Source organism: Leucoraja erinacea, chromosome 10 (genome assembly GCF_028641065.1).
Source record: "Leucoraja erinacea ecotype New England chromosome 10, Leri_hhj_1, whole genome shotgun sequence".
NCBI lineage: Eukaryota > Metazoa > Chordata > Chondrichthyes > Rajiformes > Rajidae > Leucoraja > Leucoraja erinaceus.
In genome coordinates, this window is record NC_073386.1 from 37,549,396 (window position 1) to 37,570,670 (window position 21,275).

General features: G+C 42.0%; 1 protein-coding gene across 1 annotated transcript in view; it reads right to left on the reverse strand.

Moving 5' to 3' along the window:
- Positions 1-21,275, reverse strand: part of LOC129701031 (pappalysin-2-like) — a 261,112-nt gene that overhangs the window by 53,569 nt on the left and 186,268 nt on the right. The window contains exons 18-20 of the mRNA XM_055641962.1: positions 14,886-15,018; positions 7,133-7,242; positions 189-260 (exon numbers count right to left, since the gene is read on the reverse strand). Coding sequence (XP_055497937.1) covers positions 189-260; positions 7,133-7,242; positions 14,886-15,018 — 315 coding nt within the window. The remainder of the gene's footprint in view (positions 1-188; positions 261-7,132; positions 7,243-14,885; positions 15,019-21,275) is intronic.

Here is a 21,275-nt window from a genome sequence, read left to right on the forward strand (position 1 = left end):
TGACGTATCTTCCCTCATGTTCTTCACTCACCACACCTTAGCATACTGCTGGGATAGGGAAGGAGTATTGTACATGATAATACTCAAGAAAAAGATGGCACTGGCAGGCACGCAGCCAGCGCAGCTTTAAGGAAAGACAGCAGAATGGCAATGGGACTGTGTGGCTGTAATGAAATATAGCAACTTACCTCACATGACTGGATACAATGGATGAGATGGGGTTTTGGATACCACTGGAGCAGTCCTGTGCACACAATACTCTGCAAGAAAACATGCCGGTGTTATTTCTTAAAGAAATACAGAGATCGTATATCACATAAATAAAGGCAAATATGTATTTGTAAATCTCTTTCTATGAATTTTATTTTCTGGCTTTACCTTGCACTAAATGTTATTCCCTTATCATGTATCTATACACTGTGAATGGCTCGACTGTAATCATGTGCAGTGGTAGAGTTGCTGCCTTGCAGCGCCAGAGACCTGGGTTCAATTCTGACTACAGGTGCTGCACATATGGAGTTTGTATGTTCTTCCAGAGACCGCGTGGGTTTTCCCTGGGTGCTCCGGTTTCCTTCCACACTCCAAAGACAGTTGAGGCCAGTTAATTGGCTATATTTAAGAGGGAGTTAGATGTGGCCCTTGTGGCTAAAGGGATCAGGGGGTATGGAGAGAAGGCAGGAACAGGATACCGAGTTGGATGATCAGCCATGATCATATTGAATGGCGGTGCAGGCTCGAAGGGCCGAATGGCCTACTCGTGCACCTATTTTCTATGTTTCTATGACATACAGGTTTGTTGGTTAATTGGCTTTGATAAAATTGTAAATTGCCCCTAGTGTGTAGGATAGTGTGAGTATATGGGGTGATCGCTGTTTGGCTGGGACTCTGCAGCCAATGGGCCTGTTTTCACGCTGTATCTAATGTCTAAAGTCTTAAGAATCATTGTCATCCTATTGAGGGTACACGATTCTGGGGATGGGAGTTTGAAGGTTTAAACCCAGTGACATTATGTGACTTAATAGGAGCTAGGAGTTGGTGGTGTTCCCATGCACCTGCTGCACTTGTCCTTTAAGGTGGTAGAGGCCTAAATGTTCAAGGGATCGACTAGTGCTCTCAAAGAAGCTTTGACAAGTTGCAGTGTGCTTTGTGGACAAGAAATGTTTGAGTTAGTAAGTGGGGTGTTAGATAGAAGGTTTACTTTATTCTAGACCATGTTGGATTTACTGAGTTTGGATGAAGTTGACGTCATCAAAGGAAGTTGGATAGGACAGGTTTACAGGGATATGGGTCAAAAGCAGGCAGGTAAGACAAGTGTAGATGGGACATGTTGGCCGGTGTGGGCAAGTTGGGCCAAAGGGCCTGTTTCCACACTGTAAAACTCTATGACTATGGTCCAGAGTATTCCTTCATGTTCTGACTTGTATCTTGTTGAAATAAGGTAGACCTCGGGGAGTCCAGGTTCACAGACTCTGACCTGCTCTTGTAGTATTTATAGGGAGGAAGTTTGACTCTTTCTATGTTGCCAGAACTTATGCCTATTTAGAATTGCACTCTTGATTCCCCCTGACTCTCAGAGTTCCTTGATGCTCCACAGTCAGATCTTGCCTTGCTGTTAAGAGCTTTCATTTGCACCACTCCTTTGGAAGTCAGCTCTTTTGTCTATGTTTGGACCAAGTCCAAGGTGTAATGGGGTTTAACTCCAAATGGTCCTGGAAAAGGCCAACGCTGATGGTGAAAGGTGGACTGGGGTCTATCAGGATCAGCTTGTGTAGTAATAGGGAGGAAAGGAAGCTGGAATAAAATCAAAGGCATGTCCAACAATAAAACACATCTGCTCCTGTGATTTCTATCAGAAGCCGTGAAAATGTAATGGACAACTTTAGTTAAAACAAACACATACAGATGAAGAACTCCTCTTGTTGATCCGCAGGTCTAGCATAAAGTTGGCTTCTTTTACTATGATTTATAACCCTGCGCTGAAGTAATTTATATTGTACTTATTTCATATTCCAAATGTCACTACTTGCTGTGCTACAGAAAGCAGCCATTTCCTTTCTTCTGAATTGGATAGGATTCAGTTACGCATGTCACTGAGCTTTGCCTCACACATTCCGGTTTAAGCAAGCCCTGAACCACAGCCATCACCAGCGCTTAGGCACAAATGTAAGGCTAACCATTAAATTTGGTTAAATTTACTCTCAAAAGCTCCATCATTAGACTTTGTTCATCGAACACCACTGACTAGTCAATAATTTATGCGATGGCACAGTGGTGCAGCTGGAAGAGCCACTGCCTCATAACACTGGACACCAGGGTTCAATCCTGACCTCGGGTACTGTATGTGTGGAGTTCACACGTTCTCCCTGTGACTGCTTGGATTTCCTCCAGGTGCTCCATTTTCCTCCCACATCCCAAAGACATGCAGTTTGTAGCTTAATTGGTCTCTGTAAAATTGCCCCTATTGTGCAGGGAATGGATGAGGAAGTGAGATAACATAGAATTATGGTGAACGGGTGATCATGCTATATCTCTAAACCAAAACTAATCTTTCTCCAACTTCATCGCTCTCTTGAACAGCACATCACATTCTGCTTGGGTAGCAACAATGAATTCAATGTATGAACAATGAATTCTCCAATTTCAAGTAGTACCACTCTACCCTCTTTCTCTTCCCTGTGCAACCCTCCCCTCCAGTGCACACCCATTTCACCCACCATCTTGCACCTCCCCAGTCATCCTGGTCCTTTCCCCTCTTTTGCATACTCATCTCCCATTTCCTTTTATCCCTCTTCTTTCCCTATGCCCCACCCACCCCCCTTCCACCTACATCCCTCCCTCTGGTTTTAAATTTCAGTATCAGTTTTATTTGTCACTTGCACATAAAGTGCAAGTGAAATGAATGTCAGCAGCGGTAAAATGAAAAAAGAACACACAAAAACACAATAAAAATGTAACACAAACATCCACCACAGCATTCATCACTGTGGTGGAAGACACAAAATTTGGCCAGTCCTCCTCCATTTTCCCCCGTGGTCGGGACCTCAACCTTCACTCTTCTCTACTTATCTCTCTCCTCCCCATTTGTATCCACCTTTCATTTCTCAGGCCTTGACCTGCCTCATCTTTCTTTGCAGCCTTCACCCCTCAACTACTATCAATCTGAAAAAGGGTCCTGACCCATAACACGGTCTGTTCATTTCCTTCCACTGATGTTGCTTAACCCGCTGAGTTATTTCAGTTACTTCCATTACTTCTGTGTTCTTGATTTTTAAACAATATATATTCAAGAGAAACAAGGAACTGCAGATGATGATTTACAAAAAAAAGACACAAAGTGTTAGTCACTCAATGGGTCAGGCAGCATTTCTGGAGAAAAGGAATAGGTGGCATTTCGGGTCGGAACCAATCTCACTGAAGAAAAGTCTCAACCCGAAATGTCACCTATTACTTTTCTCCAAAGATACTATCTGACCCGCTGAGCTACTACAACATTTTGTGTCTATCTATAATATGAACAAACATCTGCAGTTCCTTCCTGACAATTCTTGGTGATAGACTAATAATCCTACACCTGGGTTGCACTCTAGGTTGGCCTGAGATCCCTCGAGGGTTGTTGACCCTTCATAATCCCATGCAGTGCCTTCCAGAGGAATAACATCCACGTTAGGCTCCAACAGGTTGGACTGATCAGAAAAACGGCTATGGAATCCCTTGTACCTTTTATACGACGATTTTACAGAACCAAACTCCAAATCTTAAATGCACCGTACTAACTAATTATTGAGTGACGGCCCGTGTATTTTTGCTGGAAAGAGCGAGGGTGGTGATGGACAGAAGAAAGTCTGCAAATAGTTCTAGGAAATCTGTAGGGGATGCAGGAAATGAAAGACAAAGCTAAACTGAAGTTTTGGCAGCAACACCTAGCTGGGTGGGGTATGAATGAGAGCCCAGAAATATACTGATGGCAGTGGTCCGTATTCCTATCCTGCAGCATTCTACGTCCTACAATATAACACAATGCACGTATATAGACTCAACAAGACTCAATGATACCAAGAAGACTGAACATTCTCTTATTCCTCCCTGGCTGTTAAAAGCAGTCATGCAGTGGATCCCCATGGAAATAAATCCAAATGGTTCGCTGAAGTCCTGGCATCTTGAAGGAGAATGCAAAACACAAGCTCAATCCGTTGGGATCAGTTCTAGGGGAAGTGGGAGCTGCTCAGGCAAGGTTGGTTACACTTCAACAAGGCGAGGTGGATAGATTGGGAAGGGTTTCAATTAATTTTGCAAGGGGATGGGAATCAGGGTGTAACCTTGAGGAGAGCAATGTGTACAAAAGACTGGAGAAGACGAGAGGGTATCTATGTACTGATGGCAGGATAGAGAAAGAGAGATTTTAAAATGACCCACGGCTTCATAACCAGACGGGAATAGTTCAAACGTAAGGAACTAATGTCAAAACACTATAAAGTGTTTCTTTAGCTGCCATTAGAGTATTGGTCACTGCATTTTAGAAAGAACATTGGTGAGTGTCTTGATGGGTGCAGGAAACATTTCTGGTGAGGGATCTCAGTTTTGGTGATAGAATATACAAGCTGAGATTGCTCTCTGTAGATTCAAGGTTCAATTTATTTGTCACATGTACCAATTAAGGCACAGTGAAATTTGAGTTAGAGTTAGTTGAAAAAGGGTTTTGACCTGAAACATTTTTTCACCTTTTTTCCAGAGATGTTGCCTGACCTGCTGAGTTACTCCAGCTTTTTGTGTCTATCCTCAGAGATGGTTGAGAGATGATTTGAAGGAACAAAGAGAGATCTTTTTAAGCAGAAATTATAGTTACTGCATTCTCCACAGTTGAGGGGAGATTGACAAGATTAGATATGTTGATGAACACTCTCTTGAACTTCTACATGTGTACGGTAGAGAACATTTTGACTGGTTGCATCAACACCTGGTTAGGCAACTCGAATGCCCAGAAATGAAGGAGATTCCAAAGAGAGGTGAAAAATACCCGGTCCATCACAGGTACTGACCTCCCCACCATTCAAGGGATTCACAGGAAGAACTGCCTCAAAAAAGGCAGTCAAAATCATCAAAGATCCACATAACACTAGCCACGCTCTCATTTCACTCTGACCATCCGGAAAAAGATAACGGAGCATGAAAAGCTGACTGATAAAGGTGATTACCAGTTTCAAGAGCAGCTTCTTCCCGATAAACATCAGGCTCTTGAATACCACACAACACTAGCCTCAACTATGAACTTCTACGGAATGTCTTTGGTTGCAATAAGGACTTAAGGGTTTTTGCACGTATTGTGCTTATTAAATGATTAACGTTTTGTTTATTGTATATAATGTGCGTGTGTGTTGCATTTACTGACCGGTTAGGCTGCTGCAGGGAAGAATTTAATTTAGACTATAGACTTTATAGATACATTGCGGAAACAGGCACTGCGGCCAAACAAGTCTGCACTGACCAGTGATCACCTCGTACTCTGGCACTAGGAATTTTACCAAAGGCAATTAACCTACAAACCTGTAACTTCTTTGGTGTGTGAGAGGAAACAGCAGCACCCGGTGAAATCCCACGTGGATACAGGGAGAACGTACAAACTCCGCACAGACAGCACCAGTAGTCAGGATTGAACCCGGGTCTCTGGTGCTGTAAGACAGCAACTCTACCGCTACGTCACTGTGCTTCCCCATTGTACAGCTGTCGGTACATATGCCAATTAAGCACTCTTGACACATGACTCTTCAGTCAGTGAACAAATTCAAGGCTGTGGTCGATAGATTCTTGAACTCTGGTTCACCTCCACTTGGTGGAGTCCAACAGACCAAAGCATGGGGCAGCAAGCTAACTGAACATGTCGTCAACCCAACTGCAATGGTTGATGAATATGCACGGCTGCGGGAAAATGAAAAATCCCACTCTATCCTGTCCAACTGTGGTTGCCCAGAATACATCAGATTAGTATTAGTCCTAATGTATCTTGTATTAGTTTTCGTGTACACTTAGCATTATTATATCTTGCTGGCAGCTAAATCTTCCACCTCATTGTACTACTCATCGTTTAAAATGTGCAGAGTTTTTGGGTGCTTTCCGAAAACAATCTATTCCAACATAAAAATATCATAAAGACAGAATTTGAGATTGAGCCAATAACACAGAAAATAAGATTTCAAATGTCTTCATTGACATTTACATTTTTTTAACAGTCTTGTAAGCAAAACATGGAAATATAATGCTGCTATCCTGCATCAAAACTATCAAATCATTATAATAATGCATAGGAAGGAACTGCAGATACTGGTTTACACCAAAGAAAGACACAAAATGCTGGAGTAATTCAGTGGCAGCATCTCTGGAGAAAAGGAATAGGTGGCGTCTCAAGTTGAAACCCTTCTTCAGACTAAAAATGCCAGCAGATTTATCCAGTGTTGTCTATGTTTAAACCAGCCCCATATTAACTTGCTTGGCATTTGAAGTAGCCCAAGTAAGCTTTGATATGTCAAACCCTGGTTCAGTTAAGGGCCTGTCCCACTTGGACGACCTAATCCACGAGTTTGGGAGACCCTAGACAAGTTGAAAAAAATGGCATGGTCGTGTTGACGCGCCAAAGTAAAAGACTTCCTACGACTGTGTCTACGACCTCCTACGACCCCCCTTGACCTCAGTCTTCCGCACCTAAGACCAACTACGATTAGCTACGAGTGGAAAATGATCACATGATAAAATGATGTCATGTCACTGACCTACGACTATCTACGACTACCATCATGACCTACTACGACCTACCTACGAGTAAAAAGTATCAATTTTTTCCTTGCCGACCTTTCTTTTTTACTCGTGGACATTTTTATCAGGCTGTAAAAAATGCCGCAACCTACTTGAGGCCACGGGTATGCGGAGACCACTCACAAGCATGAGGAACAGTTATGAAGACATCCTACGACCTCGTGGTGACCATGCTGTGAGTACGAGTCAAGGGCAAACTCGGCAGAGTTCGCCAATTAGGTTGTGAAAGTGGGACGGGGCTTTAGTAAGTCCACCAGCATCTTTCGTCAGCAAAGCAATCCACAATCATTGCCAGTCACAACGACTGATTTCAGAAAGCTATCCTTACCTGCACCCTGGGTGGTTCCATCCAGTGCACCATCGTGTCAGCAGTTACGTTACTGGGCAAAACCACCACGTCACTGGGAGGTATCACACAGGATGCGTCACACATGGAACCTGAAACAGTGAAGCACATCGAGCCATCATGATCTCGCTCCGCAGCAGACAACAAAACAAACAAAAACATTTTTTGCAGAACCAAGGAACTGCAGATGCTGGTTTACAAAAAAGGACACAAAGTCCTGGAGTAAATCAGCAGGTCGGGCAGCATCTCTGGAGATGGCATTTCGGGTCGGGACCCTTCTTCAGACTGATCGGGGTGTTGTGGTGTGAAACAAAGTTGGAAGAGAGAAGGGGCAGGACAAAGCTTGGCAAGTGATAGATGGATACAGGCGTGTGGAGCTTTTAATAGGCAATGGTTGGACAAAGGCCAGAGATGAAAAGTCTAAAGGTGTGAGGTAAGGACAGAAGAGTTGCAGATTGTGAAGCCAGAGTAAGGCATGTAGGTGGAAGGGGAGGGGAGGGTAGCAAAGGTGCAAGTTCAGTTGAGGCACAGAGAAAAGAGGAAGGGTGGGAGGAAAAGAAAGGGGATGTTACCCAAGATTGGAGAATTTGATGGTGATACCTTTGGTTTGTAACCTACTATAGTGGAATACGAGTTGCTGTTCCTCCAGTTCCAATTTTAGCTCCACATTACCATCAAATGCTTTGCCTATTTTTTTTTTTTAATTTGCCTTAACTTGGTGGGAGATGACAGTAGTTCCACAGCAAAACTGCTGTCATTTATCCTCTCAAGTTCAGGACTCCAGCAAAGGTAGAGGTACCGTAATTGCTGGCTTGCCTTTGATGCTGAATTCCCAAGGAGCACAAATGTGTTGAATCCTCTGTCATCTACCAGCTAAATCTATTTTGCAGAACAGCTGGGAGGGAGATGTGCAACTGCAAAGCAATGACATCACCTTTTAGTTGCATAAAATGACTTTAATTATATATTTTTTAATTATGTGTGAAATTGCAGTGATATGCAAGTACCAAATCAAGTTTCCATCCATACTAGGCCGCAGAGTGGAACAGTGATAGAGTTGCTGCCTTACAATGCCAGGGACCTGGGTTCGATTCTGACTAAGTGCTCCAGTTTCCTCCCATATTCCAAAGGCATGCAAATTTGTAGGTTAATGGACCTCTGTAAATAATCCTTTGTGTGTAGGATGTGAAAGTAGGATGGCAATGGCAGTAGTGTTCAGTTAATCATTGCTGGGCTGACAGGCCTGTTTCCACGCTGTATCTCTAAACTAAACTAAATACTGTTCCCAATTACTGGCACTTGGTTCCATAGTCTTCGATGCAATGACAGTGCTTGTCTGGAGACTTCTTGAATGTTAATAACGTCTCTGCAAAAAAATGTCAGGGTGCAGAAATTCTTCCTTATCTCCTCTCTAAATCTCATACTCTTTACGTTAAACCTATGCCCTCTGGTCATAGGCACCTCTGCCAGGGAGAAAGGTTTATACTGTTCAACCCATTCTATGCCCCTCATAAATTTGTACGTCTCTCAGAACTTTATTGTCAGAGGTTTTTAGCCAAATGATGGACATGGTTCTATGTCATGACCTGTATGTGTGGGAGAAGATCTAAAAGACAGCAATCACAATATCATACGATAAAAATAGGATAAAGGTTCAATAAAAGTTAATTGGAGAAGCATTAATTTTAATTAAATTATACCAGGTATGGCTCACATAAACTGGAATCAAAGCTTGCAACCAAAACCGCAATTGAGTGATGGGTGACACGCAAAATGTACATGTTTCAGCTACTGGCCCAGTACATGAGGAAGTTAAGGGATTGCTAGACTAGATTTCCCTCTCCATCCAAAAAGAGCGAGTAAAATAGAGCAGAAATCAAGAGCACATGAATGCAAATGGGAACTAGGCTGCTTCCTGGAGGGTTGGAGAGGTGAAAAAGAAAAGACAAAGACAGGACATGAGAAAAAAAATGGTTTTAGTCTAGTTTTGTTTATGACAAGTGGCAATAACTCATCTAATGCTAGTCTCTGTTTAGAGATACAACTTGGAAGCAGGCCCTTCAGTCCAATTAATCTCTCCCGACTTGATCACCCTTTCACACTAGTTTAATGTTATCCCGTTTTTTCATCCACTCCCTACGCACGAGGGGCATTTTTTCTTTAATTGAAGGCCAGATACCCTGCAAATCCACACGAATTTGGGATGTGGGAGGAAACCAGAGCCCCCCAGAGGAAACCCACATGGTCACCAGGAGAACGTGCAAACTCTACACGGACAGCACCCAAGGTCAGGACAAAACCCTGTGGTGACAGCTCTACCAACTACACCACTGTGCCACCCAATGGTTTAATACAGGTTATTTATGGTTTAACCAGTTGTTGGCCTTTTTGAAGTAAGAGAGTTCAAAGCTGAATGTTACTTGAATGCATTAAACATTAAGATACCAGAATATTATGGTAGTTATTACAAAGACCTGCTGTGTGAAAACTGCTCAGGAATTTAGTTTGCATTTAGTGTGTGGGTAATCAGATATAATATGTACAAAGGAAAAATTACCTTCAGGTAACTTCTACATCTTTGTGGGAACTGTGGGCTACTTGCCAAAGAATACTGGAATTGGGAGCAGCATGGCACAGCGGTAGAGTTGCTGCCTTACAGCGCTTTCAGTGCCAGAGACCCGAGTTTGATCCCGACTGCGGTTGCTATATGTATGGAACTTGTACGTTCTCCTGGTGACTACATGGACTTTCTCCGACATCTTCGGTTTCCTCCCACACTCCAAAGACTTACAGATTTGTAGGTCGGTTGACTTTGTATAAATGTAAATTGGCGCCATTGTCTGTAGGATAGTGTTAATATGTGGGTCGGTGCGGACTCGGTGGGCCGAAGGGCCTGTTTCCATGTTGTATCTCTAGATTAAACTAAACTAAACTGGATGGTTAAAAAAAGTTACCTCTGGGCGCAAGTCCATATGGAAAGTTGGCATAGTGGGAAAAATTAAAAATTAAACTTGATAGAAAGAGTAGACACATGGCAGAAAATAGAGAAGTGTGAGGTGGTATATTCTGGAATGCAGATTGCAGAGGGGCTATATAAACTTTAAAATATTAAAGGGTCTGCAGGGACAGGGAATCTTGAGAAGGTAGAGGCATGAAGCTTTGAAGATGACAGAATAAGTTGGTCTGGAAAACACAAGAGTTCCTTGGCTTTTGAAAAGTGTAGCATGGAGTCTCAAAGCAAAAACAATCCAAAGCATTCATAAATCACCGGTTAGGCCTCAGTTGGAATAAATGTCCAAATCTGGACACAACACTACAGGAATGATGTTAAGTTCCGTGAGGAAGCTCACAGGAGATTTACTTGATCAGTGCCAAAGTTAAAAGTCTTCAGTTTTATGGAGAATCTGCTGTATATTCCTCAGAATTTAGATGCAAGTGTTCAAAATCATGAATGATTTAGATGGAGTGGATTAGATGGACTGTTTCCGCTGGCAGGAGTGTCAGTAACCAAAGGACACAGATTCAGAGCAACGGACATACAAACAGGCAAGATGAGATTTTTTTTTTTAAACACAGCTATGTGTTATGATTTCAATTGTACTGCCTTAAGGAAAGTTGGAAGCAGATTCAGTAGTAACATTCAAAGTGTTATGGATGGTAATGGAGATGGCGAAGAGGGTCAACTCCCTTCAAAGAGTGGGAACCGACACCACGTCCAAAAAAGTCTGTGCAGGTTCTTCGATGAGCCAAAGAATAACAGATAAGTTTCAAAATAAAAATGGCACAATCTGAATTAATCTTGTACACACTTAGAAATTAAAAAATGGAATAGGTAACAGGAATATATAATGTTCAAATTTCTAATAATACAAATTAGATTAACTTTTACATTTTTGGCAATCAATCCGGATTGTTAGGCATATTCAGCACTATTTTGGAATGTAGGCCTTCTTACATTTTGATATTACATCAGTTTGAAAAGTATATCACAAAAACACACGTGTAATCAATGAGAACTTTACAGGTGGTGACACATAGATGAATGACATAATAGCATGAGGTTCATCCAAAGAGGAACATGATGACAAGACTTAGGAATGTACTTCAATTTACTGTAAGGCTGAATTTGAAACTTAATAAAGATAAATGTGTGTTTGTAGACGCCAAACCTCTGTTAGTCATATCATCCCAAAAAATCTCAGCTGTTGTGCATATGCCACGTCCACAGTGTAATAAATACATGCAAGATTCTATGAAACGTTCAAACTTTCTGGAAAATCTTTCATTTCTTACAAAACTACTCATATGTGGCTAGTTCCAACAAAATAATATAACACTTGAAAGTTCCTAATCCCTCCAAAATGTTAGGCACTTGCGATGTCCATTATCTTGGAGACCTACGGAGCGATATATCAAGTAGGACTCACAGCTGCAAATGCACACAATGCAAATCTAATCCCCTGGACCAGGGATTTCCCTACTGCATAATCTGTTTCAGTGCTGCACTTGCTTTTCATTGCCAACCACATTCTGACGTGTCACAAGTGGCTTTTGGTTGTCTGCCCTGCTGTTACTGCCCTACACATTCAGAATTTAAAACGGTTTTATTAATCCAACTGTTCCTCCTGCCACGATAGAGCATCACATCACTTCCTTTCCTGTCCATCTTGTTCTAATATTCTCTTGAAAAATCTACTTTCACAACATTTCAGCAACCCTCATTGAACAAGTCGTCCCCAGTTGCTTCACAGATTCAGGTCAATCTACCTAGGCAATTTATCAACCTAGATGACACAAGTACCAAATCTTCCCAAACCACACACAAAGCCTACAACATTAGCTTTACTTGCCTTAACGGAACTGTTCTGTATTTAAGATCGAGTTCAATCATACAGGCTACAAATTTTTTTTTGAGTCATGGCTTTAATACTATTCCCCACACCTCTCTTTCTCAAACGTATTCTCTCCCACACTCTTCTTTTGTTGTTTATTATCGTATCCATGGAATATTATGTTTACATACCTGTGGTGTTGCTGAAAGTAAGAATTTCATTGTTCCTTTTTGGGACATATCACAATAAAACACTTTTGACTGCAGCTTATCAAAGTGAGTTCCTTTTGCGGATGACACAACCCTGAATGGACTGATCCGGATGGGGAGGAGTCTGCCTACAGACAGGAAGTGTCACAACTGGCATCCTGGTGCCGTCGCAACAACCTAGAGCTCAATGCTCTTAATACAGTGGAATTGATTGTAGACTTTAGGAGAGCTCCCCCTCCCCTCACCCCACTCATCATCAACAACACCTCAGTCACATCTGTGGAGTCTTTTAAGTTCCTGGGAACCATCATCTCCAAGAACCTTAGGTGGGGGGCTACCATCGACTCCACAGTCGAAAAGGCACAACAGAGGATGTACTTCCTGCAGCAGCTGAGGCAGCACAATCTGCCACAGGTAATGATGGTCCAATTCTACATGGCCATCGTAGAGTCTGTTCTCACCTTCTCCATCATGGTCTGGTTTGGTTCAGCAACCAGGCACGACGCCTGGAGGCTGCAGCAAATTGTCCGATCAGCAGAGAAGGTTATTGGCTGCAACCTTCCCTCCATTGATGAACTGTACACTGCAAGGGCCAGGAAGCGAGTGGGCAAGATCATCTCTGGTCCCTCTCACCCTGGCCACAAATTCTTTGAGTCACTTCCCTCTGGAAGGCGACTCCGGACTGTCAAAGCTGCCACAGCCAGACATAAAAACTGTTTTTATCCACGAGTAGTTGCTCTACTCAACAGCCAAATATCTGTAGCCTCCCTTTGATCTGGTATTTTGATGGTTCACATGCTTGATCAATGGTGTTTTATCAATAATGTTTTATTATTATTAATGTTTAGTATTTTCTGAGTCATTCGTAACTGTCACTGTGTGTCATGTTGTTACTTGTGGGCGGAGCACCAAGACAAATTCCTTGTATGTGAATACTTGGCCAATAAACTTACTTACTTACTTACTTACTTATATGGTAATGATTTGCTCCCCTATGGGTACTTGGAGACCTCCAGCTATGCAGCTTAGAAAGTTGGCCTAGCATCTGACCCCAAATAACACTGAGTCTCGCTCCATCTTCCTGTCATTAGAAGCTGTCTGCTTGCTTCTTCTCTCTCAAATATAGAGAAAAGGGGTGGCATGGCAACGCAGCGGTAGAGTTGCTGCCTTACAGTGACAGAGACCCGGGTTCAATCCTGACTACAGGTGCTGCTTGTACGGTGTTTGCATGGTCTCACTGTGACTGGGTGGGTTTTCTCCGGGAGCTCCGGTTTCCTCCCACGTTACAAAGACGTACAGGTTTATAGGTTAATTGGCTTTGGTAAATATTGTAAATTGACCCTAGTGTGTAGGATAGTGTTGGTGTGTGGGGATCGTTGGTCAGCATGGTCGCCGTGGACCAAAAAACCTGTTTTTCACGCAGTATCTCTAAACTAAACTAAACTAAACGATCTTGTGCATGGTCAGATTTGAAGTGGGATCCTGCATGGCACAATGCCAAGATATCATGCTGAAAACCAAAAAACAGCTCAAAAGCAGAGTTACTCATGAGCCAGTGGGACTGTATCTCAGGGACTGTCCAACCATAGTATATGGCAAGAAACAATGATGCTGACCTATTTGTCCAGCCAAACTCAACTTACTAGCTATACAGCTTGGTGGTAAATGAATTACTGTGGCTGAGATTGCTGGTTTAACTCATCCATTTTCTACAGGTACATGTGTGGCAAGGCTCGTTCACTAGAGGAAATAAGGTTGCTACTGTTCTGCCAAAGTAAATGTTCTGTTCCCTCTGAAGACCAATTTGCAACAACAGTGCGATTGTTTAATTTCACAGAGTTGCTACAACACTGACGGAGGGCATTGAACTCATCAAAGTCTTGGAAGTCATTGCCCTCGGATGTTTACCCAATTCCCTCTTGTGAGCCTAGACTGATTCAGCTTCCAATACCTTTCAGCGAGTGTTTGTAACATCATAATCATGCTGTGTACGTCTTTCAAAAGTTCATAAGTTTGAGGAACAGAATTAGACCATTCGGTCCATCAATTTTACTACGCCATTCAATCATGGTTGATGTATCTTTCCCTCTCGACCCCATTCCGCTGTCTTCTCCCCAAAACCCTGACATCCTTACTAATCAAGAATCTGTCAGTCTGCAGCTTAAAATATCCACGACTTGTCCTCCACAGCCATCTGTAAATGAATTCCACAGATTCACCACAATCTGACTAAAGAAATTCCTCCTCATCTCCTTTCTAAAGGTAAATCCTTTTATTCTGAAGCTATGGCCTCTGGTCCTAGACTCTTCCACCAGTGGCAAAATCATCTTCGCATCCACTCTAACCAGGCCTTTCACTATTCGGTAGGTATCAATGAGGTCCCCCCTCATGCTTCAAAACTCCAACGAGTATCGGCCCACTTTGCTCATGTCTTTCCTCATATTCCCTGGTATTTGTCAGAAAGGCAACAGATTAGGTTCTAAAGAGATGGTCAATGGGCTGCATCTACAGCTCTGAGTAATTTTCATTGTGTACTCTAGGAATCTGCTTCATGACGTTTGGCATCGAATTTAAGGTGATGCACAGTCTTTGAAAAAATATTTATGTTTACATAGATTTGCATTTAGCATCTGTGATCCTGGAAGGCTTAATATATGCAAGAATTATATAAATGATTTGTTTTATTTTCAGTACCTATTTTGTAGCCATCAACACATCGATATTCCACCAAGTTCAGCTCTGGAGGAGGCAGGCACTCTCCATGCACTTGGTCACACAAAGTAAAGTCTTCTGTCCAAGTCCCATCTTTAGTGCAACGGATTGGGCCCTAGGAATTGTAAATATAACATTAGTAAGTCAGTAACATTGGCAAATACATAAATGTCACGGGTCAACTTACATTTTCGGAGTCCCTTTTCATATTTATCAAGAAGATACTGCAGATGTTGGAATATTGAGTGAAAAACAAACTGCTGGGGAAACTCAATGTCAGGCAGCATCTGTGGAGGAAAATGGTCTGATGAAGCTTTGATTTCATTCTGAAGAAGGGTATTGACCTGAAAAGCCATTTGTCCATTTTCCCCAAAGATGTTGGGTGACCCGTTGAGTTCTTCCAGCATTGCTTTTTTAACTTTATGTTTATCAAAACATATTCTGCCATTATCTGTTGTAAGTCTAGGTGTCAAACAGTACAACAACACCAACTGTCACATAGGTACACTCCATAAAATAATCTAATGCATAGGCTCCATGATTTAATTGTGTAGTGAGATAGAATTCTATCTCCAAAAGAACAGTATGTAGAAACATTATAGCAGAGTGAAGAACTAAAAAATGAGGAAAATAATGTTGGCAATAATTTAATAACTAACAATAGTGGGAATAATTTATTGGCCCCAATACCAACTTTGAACACAGCATAAGGGCATTGTGGGCAGCACAGTGGCGCAAGTGTGACAGAATGGTGCAGCTTGGAGAACTGCTGCCCCACAGTGCCTAGAGACCCAGGTTAGATCCTGAGCTCGGGAGCTGTCTGTATGGTGTTTCCACGTTGTCCCTGTAAATGCACAGGTTACCTCTGGGTGCTCCGGTTTCCTCCCACATCCCAGCCGTGCGGAGTTGTAGATTAATTGGCCTCTTTAAATTGCCCCTAATGTGTAGGGTGTGGATGGTAAAGTGGGATGGGTAATCACTGAACCCGGTGGGCCGAAGGGCCTGTTTCTATGCTGTATTTCTAAACTCTAAACAACTTGACAAATAATGCATGAATTTAATGTTTACATTATGTTTAATTTATTGGGCAATTGGAAGGTAACATCTAAAGAACAAATTATTCATGGAATAATTTGAAAACATTGGAAGCAGATTTGTGAGGATTCAGACAATAGACAATAGGTGCAAGAGAGTAGGCCATTCAGCCCTTCGAGCCAGCACCGCCATTCAATGTGATCATGGCTGATCATCCCCAATCAGTACCCCGTTCCTGCCTTCTCCCCATATCCCCTGACTCCGCTATTTTTAAGAGCCCGATCTAGCTCTCTCTTGAAAGCATCCAGAGAACCTGCCTTCACCACTCTCTGTGAGAAAAAGTGTTTCCTCGTCTCCGATCTAAATGGCTTACTCCTTATTCATAAACTGTGGCCCCAGGTTCAGGACTCCCCCAACATCAGGAACATGTTTCCTGCCTCTAGCGTGTCCAAACCTTTAACAATCTTGTATGTTTCTATGAGATCGCCTCTCATCCTTCTAAACACCAGAGTGTACAAGCCCAGCTGCGCCATTCTCTCAGCATATGACAGTCCCGCCATCCAGGGAATTAATCTTGTAAACCTACGATGCATTCCCTCAATAGCAAGAATGTCCTTCCTCAAATTAGGGGACCAAAACTGCACACAATACTACAGGTGTGGTCTCACTAGGGCTCTGTACAACTGCAGAAGGACCTCTTTGCTCCTATATTCGTTCCTCTTGTTATAAAGGCCAACATGCCATTTGCTTTCTTCACTGCCTGCTGTACATGCATGCTTACTTTCATAGACTGATGTACAAGGACCCCCAGATCCCGTTGTACTTCCCCTTTTTCCAACTTGACGCCATTTAGATCAGCCTTCCTGTTTTTGCTACCAAAGTAAATAACCTCACATTTACCCGCATTAAACTTCATCTGCCATGCATCTGCCCACTCCCCCAACCTGTCCAAGTCACCCTGCACTAAGTCACTGTGTGGAAAAGTTGCCCCTCATGCGAAATATGCTAATTATATTTAGATATAAACAGATCCCGGAAAGATTCAGGATCTGTCGAGAAGGAAACAGTGTTAGCAGGTGACCTGAAACATTAACTGCATCTCCTTCACCATAGAGGCTTACTGGCCCACTGAGCATTGCCAATATTTTTCTGTTTTTATTTCAGATTTCCTGCATCAGCACCTTCTTTTTTTGCAATTTTCAGTAACTTTAGGATGACGATGAATCGGCTAGATTACAATTTATTGTGGTACATAAGCCCCAGAGACTAATTATAGAGATAGTTCTCATTTTTACAAGGAACATGAAGCCAAGGTTGGCCTTGGATTGAATGGCTGCCAAAATAATTTTTTTCTGAAATCTGAGAATGTTTTATAAATGAGCAAAGAATGACTGAGAGGTGAGAAAGTAGGAGAAAACAGAATTAAGGTAAATCCAAAAGAAATACAGGAAGATTTCAAGAGTATTAATTTACAGATACAAATGATGCAATTGGTGAAAGTCAGTATGGGTCCCTCAAAGCAGACATACAAGATAACATGCTGGTGGATAATACACTAGAAGTGTTAACAAAGATTAGCATTTGTCTTGAGAGTATAAGGACTAATGGGTTGTCAAGAGTCTAATTAGTGTGTGAAACTTAAGTAAACACAAGTAAAAGATAAAGTAGAGAAAATGGTGGGAATAAATGATAACGAATCAGAGACTTGATGACTTCCTTCCTAGGTTTTTAAGAAGGCATGGGTGCACTGGGTTTGATGTTACAAAATATCCTTATTCTCATTCAGTGCAGTGCAATGGCATTACAACAGATTTGTGGTTAATACCGACTCATCCATTCTGTGATCTTGCAATTGAAAATATCTTCCTTTGCAGCAATTTTCATAAACAGTACTAATATATGCCATTTAAGATTCAGATTAAGATTTGTTTATTACCATATACACCAGTGTGCAATGAAATCCCTTGTTCACATGAACCTCCCAGAGTAAACACTACACATAGAGGATAAATAATTATACCAATAAATACAACATGCAGAACAGCAAGATTATAGTGCAAAAGAACATTGAAGTATAATAACGTAATAACCTCATGAGGTAGAGTTAAGTGTAAAAGTACATTGCAACACCTCTGGGAAGATGGTATGAAAGAAGCGATTAGTACAGGAGTCCGATTAAAAAGGTGAAGAATCTGGATATCCAAGATTTTAAGCTCCTTTCTCTTTTCCAAGAAGGTGGAAGAGTGAAAAGGTAATGGCCAGGATAGCAGGCATCCTTGACAATACTTCCAGCATTACTGATGCAACGTACCATGAAAATTGACCAGAAGGAAGGAACTGGCTAGTCTGTGATGGACAGTGCTGTGTACACTACTCTCTGCAGGCTTGGACTGTCAAGAGCAGAGCTATTGCCTCACCCGAATTAGATGCTTCTCATCAGAATACTTTCTAGAGCGTATTTGTAGAAAGCAAATACGCTGATGCACTTTTTTGATCACCGCATTAGTGTAAAAGAAGGCAAACAAATTTTTATCTGACATTCTTTTCATGAATATCTCCTGAAATATATGGGAAGACCACTAGACCAGCTCACTTCTTCTGCAGGAGAACATGGAAGAAAATGGAGATAACATCAGTCCATTTTCCAGGTGGTCCCTCAAAATGTGATTAACCAAAATAAATGATCGTTCTAAACAACTGAATAGCTCCTAAACTCATAATCAGGGATAACTTGCTGCTTAAAAATAAACTCAGGTGAATGTCAAGCCCCATGGACATTCTTGATTTGAAATGCTCACTCTATCACCGTGACATTCAATTGGATTTTGAATATCCCCATGGATTGTGGCCCACAATTCGGAACACTGATCTCCCTGATTCAATATTTAAAATAGAGAAACCAAGTACACAATAGATCTGTGGATATTGTGATTACATTCAAACAGGCGCATGTGCTAATCATATGTTTCGTGAACTGCAATGCATTTCTTTTGTTAGAGGATGGTGAATCTGTGGAATTCATTGCCACAGACGGTTGTGGAGGCCAAGTCATTGAGAATTTTTAAAGCGATTGACTGATTCTTTATTAGTATGGGTGTCAGGGGTTATGGGGAATAGGCAGGAGAATGGGGTTGAGAGGGAAAGGTAGATCAGCCATGGTTGAATGATGGAGTAGACTTGATGGACCGAATGGCCTAATTCAGCTCCTATAACTTATGAACATTATAAAGGTAAACCGAGGGGTAAGGGGAAAAGATGCTGGGATTTTATTCTGACAGGAAGGCACCTTGTATGGGCTTCAGAGTTGCAGCTGCAGACTGCCTGCAGTAGAGTCAGTCACAAAGCAAATCTTGAATTGGATCCAGTCAGCACATCAAAAATAGGCAAATTTATATGATCAGTATAGCAGGTTGGGGGAATTTTATGTTCCCATTAAAATGAATATCTTTGTTCTGCAGTGGAATATGCTCTGACTTAAGGTCTATGCGTGTGATAATTAAAGAGCAGGTAAATCAGGTAGATTTGTAGATGTAAAAACCCTTTCAATATTATACAGAGCAATGGAGACTGAAATGCCTGGTTTCAGCTCCTTATTCATTCAAAGGTCAGTCACAATTTTTTTTAGGTAGGACAGAATTCCTCACTGCACAGATGAAGTTTCATGGATCGATAGAACCAGGAAACAAAATTCTTAAGGGGTTGGACAGGCTAGATGCAGGAAGATTGTTCCCGATGTTGGGGAAGTTCCAGAACAAGGGGTCACAGTTTAAGGATAAGGGGGAAATCTTTTAGGACCGAGATGAGAAAGACATTTTTCACACAGAGAGTGGTGAATCTCTGGAATTCTCTGCCACAGAAGGTAGTTGAGGCCAGTTCATTGGCTATATTTAAGAAGGAGTTAGATGTGGCCCTTGTGGTTAAAGGGATCAGGGGGTATGGAGAGAAGGCAGGTGCAGGATACTGAGTGGATGATCAACCATGATCATATTGAATGGCGGTTCAGGCTCGAAGGGCCGAACGGCCTACTCCTGCACCTATTTTCTATGTTTCTATGAAAAGGTCTCTATGTACATTCCTAAGACACGTCTTAACTCAAGCACAAGCCTTCCAGCTAAGCAGGTATCCGATTTTATTCCTTCAATACTCAATGATACTTTATTGTCACATGTACCTAGGTACAGCAGAATTCTTGGTATGCGTACAATCCAGTAAAATCATACTGTAAATAAGCACAATCATAAATAAGTACAAAAGTGCAATCAGTGTGTAATCATAACTCGCTGAAGTAGTACACAAAGAGTCGTCATGTTTCGGGAGCCGCCAAAGTTTCAAACTTCTTAAGAGTACAGTTGGACTTAAAAGTGCATTGTCCTGGCGGCACCAATCCGCTCCTCCATCCGCTGCCATTTTGAAAACTGCCCTTGTCCAGCATCTGCTACCGTCACCCTCCATTCACCTCACTGGTTCCTGGACTACAGGATCAAGTGGGAGTCCAGCCTTGGACGACTCCAGGCGGGATCCTAGTTCCGTGGCGGGTGAGCCAGGACCGCTGTCGAGATATGTCTGCGGCTCGCAGCTCACTATGCCTTTCCTGTTACTACACGGAGACCAGGTTGGATCAGAGTTCATTCCTCAGTGCAAGAAGATGAGCACTGAGCTGAGCGAGCTTTGCTGGCCTGAGCATAACATGGTCAAAAATTATTCCTTCCTTTACTGTGATAATACTCAATTTGTCTGGTAATACCTACCAAACCTCTGGTCCCTGACAGATAACTTGATGCATAATTCTTATTAAGAGTCCATGACATGAAATGTTAACTGTTTCATTTTCCACAGGGTGCTGTCTGACCTGTTGACCGTTTCCGACATTTTCTGTTTTTAATTCATTATGGTTACATTAACTAGTTTATTAACACATCTTTTGTATATTTGCAGGTACTCATGATTAAGTTCTTGTCCTTTGAGCGAGTTTCCATAACTGAGATTGTTATGTAACATCTTTGGCTTGTGCTCATGAAAGTCATCAAGTCATACAGCACATAAACAGGCCAGTCTCATCCATGCCAACCATCGAAGATAATCCAATTTGCCTGCATTTGGCCTATATCCCTCTAAAACATTCCTTTCCATGTACCTGTACAAATGTCTTTTAAATGCTGTTGCAGTGCCTGCCTCAAGTAACTCCTCTGGCAGCTGGTTCTATATACCCACCACCCTCTGAGTGAAAAGGCATGTTTCTATTAAATCTTGCCCCTCACCTTAAACCTATCCCTTCCGTCTCTAGTTTCCCTTCCCTGGGTAAAAAAACTCTTTGTAATCACACTATCTATTCTCATG